Genomic DNA, 4568 nt, shown 5'->3' with positions numbered 1-4568 from the left:
CGTTCCTTATTGGTCGCGAATTCCCTAGCGCGAGAGCTAGTTATTTGGACAAGAGGAGAGTTGATGTTGACAAAGTAGGAGAGAGCGAAAACCTCGCGCGCCTGCCTCGGTCTCCTTATTCCTAAATCGGGAGCGCAAAGCATGTCAACGCCGTACGTCCCTTCACGGCTGCTGCATGCGTTCTGAGGGAAGAGTTGGAGCTTGTTTTGCCCAGACAAACGCTTCTCTGATTCCGGAGATGCAATGATGGATAGCCGGATCCTCGAGCATCCTCATGCCCAGTTTGGAGGCTCTTTGGGAGGCATGGTTGGAATGGGTTTCCCCTATCACCTCGGCCACCATCATGTTTACGATATCTCCGGACACCAGCTACAGTCGGCGGCCGCTGTACCCTTTTCTATAGACGGATTACTTAACGGATCATGCTCGGCGTCTGTTGCAAACTCCAACCCATTGCTCGGATCTGGTTGTGGTGTAAACGGGGATAATCAGTATAAACTCAGCGGTAAGTGAATGGTTATCGGACGGCTTCATCTATTCCATGCAGGCTATACAGTTATATTGTCAATAGTTTTAGGAAAATATTTACACGAGGCCTCTCATCAAAAAATATGAAATGCTTTTTTTTTCTAAATCGCACACTTTATAAATAGCTTTCACTATGAGTTCAGGTAAACTGGAAAGTAAGCCGATTTTACTAGGACTGATAATAATGCCCCATTCTTCTCATGATAACCACAGATTATTTTTCGTGTGTTTAAATCCGTTTGATTTATGTGTAAATTCCATTTGCAATTCTTGACTTTGTAAATAAGCATATAATAAAATAGCTACTTCATAAACGTCTTTAAAATACTGTGAAATAAAATGCGACATTAAACAATAATCCCATTGTATTTTAAGAATCATTATTAGCAATCAAAAGGATATTGTGACCTATATTTTTAAAAGTACATTTGACGGGTTAATTAGTTATGCTAGTAGCCTACACCAGGCACATTTTATTGTAGTATTTTATTTGACAACCATTGGGTAGTTTTATAATTGTAATGTTTTAAATAATTGATGTCAACAAAATGTTGGGTATAGCCTACAGTTCCAAGTGGAACTGCTGGAGGGTGTATGTGCATGTTCATGTTTGCATGCGCGTGTTCTGACAGACTCTGTGGTCCTAGATGCCGGAGACCCCGACAAGGAAAGCCCTGGTTGTAAACGGAGGCGAACGCGTACAAATTTTACGGGCTGGCAGCTGGAGGAACTAGAAAAAGCGTTCAACGAAAGCCATTATCCGGACGTGTTCATGCGCGAGGCTCTCGCGCTACGTCTAGACCTTGTTGAGTCACGTGTTCAGGTAAATGATGGTTTGTTTTTGTCATAACAAAATCTTTCATTGACCCTTATTATATAATGGCCTATTTATTATTCATTAGACACAGTTTTTGCTATAGTCACGTTTTATGTATCATACTTTGTTTTAGTGTTAGCTTTATGTATTTGAAAATGTAATATTTGAAATGCTAAAAATTTAAATAGGCCTAGTTATTTTTTTCCAAAATGCATGACAACAGGATAGAGATTTAAAAATAATGGTACGGTCTACATGTTAAATGTTAAACCAATATTTCATCTGCCCTAAAAGCATTAATAGATCATAACAGTTTATTCATGTTGACTGATCACTAGGTGAGCAGTAAATGTATGTTAATTCTAAAGCAGATTATTATAAACAATTTAACAATTTCATTCTGCTAAAATTCTGACTGACGTTTAAAAACGATAGCCTACTAATATCCTGTTTTACTGCCTGATATATTAAAACACACATTCACATTTTAGTTAATACAATTACTTGTGATCAGTTTTTACCAATTCATACTAAATTAAACTAGGCCAGTGTGTTGAAAATGACACTGTGTAAGCGTTGGACGTACAGCCTTTGTCTGCATTTTCTCTTTTTGTAGAAACTCGACGCTGGATGAGAAGCAGTCTTGTTTGGGGAGTTAAAAGCTTAGCTTTGTATTATTCTTATTTCTTAAGGAAGATTAGCCTGCGTTATCGTTAGGTTTGTGTGCTCACAGATTTTAACGACATTAACATTTTATGTGTATACACGGCTATTGTCATGCATAGCCTCGATGTCTCTATGTTAGTATGCGTCTTAGCCTGCTGGTGGATGCTAACTCTCCTGTTATCAGCGCTGAACAGACGGCAGTCGCCATGTGAGGGGCCTGGGTGTGAGGTGCGAGCCTGCTGCTCTCTGCCTCTTCTGGGCCAAATCTGTCCTAGCGCTTATACGCGCCTAAATGAACTTTAGGGGAACAGGCCCAAATTAGCCACGCAAGAACCAGGCTTAATTGAAAGACTGAGAGTGAGCCATTACATTGAATCAATTGACAATTAAGGCAAGCGCATCTGTGGCTGTGGGCTTTATGAAATATGCTTCGATGAAAACATTTTCTCTGTCCAAGTCGTGGCATATTTTTGGAGAACCTTGGTTGTATAGCAAACAGAAACACAAGACGATTCAGAAACCTAGCATCTTGTCAGACTGTCAGTCCTTTCTTAAAAAAAAAAAAAAAAAGAAGAGAAATCGGCTATTGCTGTTTTATTTAATTGAATAAATGCATACAATTAAATATAAAGACACCATTCTGTCATTTGTGATTACATGATCATACTGTGATAAAGAATCGAAATATTTATAGATTTCAGGTGCATTTATTCAAACATTTGTTTAAATTTGTCATTATAATTTTGCCTATCGATGTTCATTAGCCTACATGAGTCTGATATATGCCTACCGGTTACGCTTTATTTTAAGGTGTGCATTTAAGTACTGAGTAATATTAATTAACTACATGTAGGCTATTTAGGCTACTATATGGTTAGGGATTGGCTTAGGGTTACTTGCATATAATTATGCATAATTTATTGTTATTATTATAGTAATTACATGTAGCGTGTAACAAGTAGACCTACATCTTAAAATAAAGTGTTAGCCTACCTGCTTATAAAACTGAGTAAAGAATTCGCAACCTTTTCTGTTTAGGTGTGGTTTCAAAACCGGCGAGCTAAATGGCGCAAAAAGGAGAACACGAAGAAAGGGCCCGGTCGACCGGCTCACAACTCTCACCCCACGACCTGCAGCGGCGAACCAATGGACCCAGATGAGATCGCACGACGGGAGTTGGAGCGCATGGAAAAGAAGAAGCGAAAACAGGAACGCAGGCTGCTAAAATCTCAGAACAAGCTCTTAGCAGGTGAGCTCTTCCACACACCCGGATCTGACAGCGACAGTGGAGTATCCCAGAGCACCGATGGCGAGTCCACTCCGCACACCGGGCCTCAGCCTAGCGCGCACCGACAGCAAACAGAACATATGTGTGACCAACATCCACGCCACCAAAGAGCCGGTACAGTCAACGAGACAGCGGAGCCCATGGACTCCACGCGGAACTCTGCACTGTGCTCAGCGAACGGCCTCACACGCGCCTCCACGGTCCAGAAACTCAACCCATTTAGTGTGGAGAGTTTACTAGCCGACTCGAGTCCCAGGAGAAAAACTATCCTGGATTTCTCTCAGTTACCGCCGCAGCGACCACTGGTCGGTAAAGGCCATTTCCTTCTGTATCCCATTACCCAGCCGCTGGGTTTCATTGTGCCACAGACAGCGATGAAACTTGGTCAGGATTCAGGAAACTCGGGTCACAACTGTTCCACGACAGACACCTCAAACCAGAAAAATATCAGTCACTTGTGCAAAGACACCGGTGCCACAAACGACGAGCTGCAAGGAGAAAGCAGGAACTCTTCCATGCAAACTTCAAACACAAGCTCAGAGAAATGTTATGCAGAATCTAATTCGCCACAAAAGGAGTCTGAAAACGACTCGGAGTCCACCGTCACAAACTCTAGCCAGAAAGCAGGCATCTCTCCTAACCTGTCTGAATATTCAGACACGAAAACCCGCAGTTCTGCTGACACAAATACAGATGGAGAGGATGTTGACATGGACTGAAATATAAATAGGCCAGAAGCAGTGGCGCCAAGTGACTTATCACAATCCCAAAGCTGATAACCATACATTTTTGTATACAAGACTGTTTGAATTTAATTTTTTTATACTTTTCAAAAACGGATAGCCTAATCTTGATTCAGGTGAACTGTCGGCTTAAAATGTCTGTTCCAATTCTCTGCGAACTTACAAGTTAGAGCAGCAGACAAGAACAACATCCTCAAACGTTGTATAAATGATAAAGTATCGAAAATATTTATATATGTAACATTTTGATAAGTAATAATAAGAATAAGAATAAAATATTGTGAAAGAAAAGACCTTGTATTGCCACCTCAGTGCTTACAGTTAACATGTCTATTTTGTGTATCGCTTTGAGAGGCTGCTGTACAGCAGGCTCGTGTTTATTGCTTTAACAAATTCATTCATTCAAAACCTCCAGTTAAAATGAGGTCTCACGCCGCGGGCGGTAGGACCCGGTCAGCTCCTGTGGAGTTTTGATATGAAAGTAATTATTTTCCCGGTGGCGGCTGGGAGGATACGGTTTTTTTCT

General features: G+C 41.0%; 1 protein-coding gene across 1 annotated transcript; it reads left to right on the top strand.

The window, feature by feature from the left end:
* Positions 1 to 243: 243 nt before the first annotated feature.
* Positions 244 to 4018, top strand: LOC306873595 (homeobox protein unc-4 homolog; the record flags this gene model as incomplete). The annotated part of the gene is made up of 3 exons (XM_079423011.1): positions 244 to 505; positions 1161 to 1351; positions 3050 to 4018. 3 exons carry the CDS (start codon positions 244 to 246, stop codon positions 4016 to 4018), a joined length of 1422 nt encoding a protein of 473 aa, XP_079279137.1.
* Positions 4019 to 4568: the final 550 nt, after the last annotated feature.

This window comes from Barbus barbus (genome assembly GCF_936440315.1).
Source record: "Barbus barbus genome assembly, chromosome: 8".
NCBI classification, from domain to species: domain Eukaryota; kingdom Metazoa; phylum Chordata; class Actinopteri; order Cypriniformes; family Cyprinidae; genus Barbus; species Barbus barbus.
The sequence above is the reverse complement of the archived record's forward strand: the minus strand, read 5'-3'. Positions and strand labels throughout refer to the sequence as shown.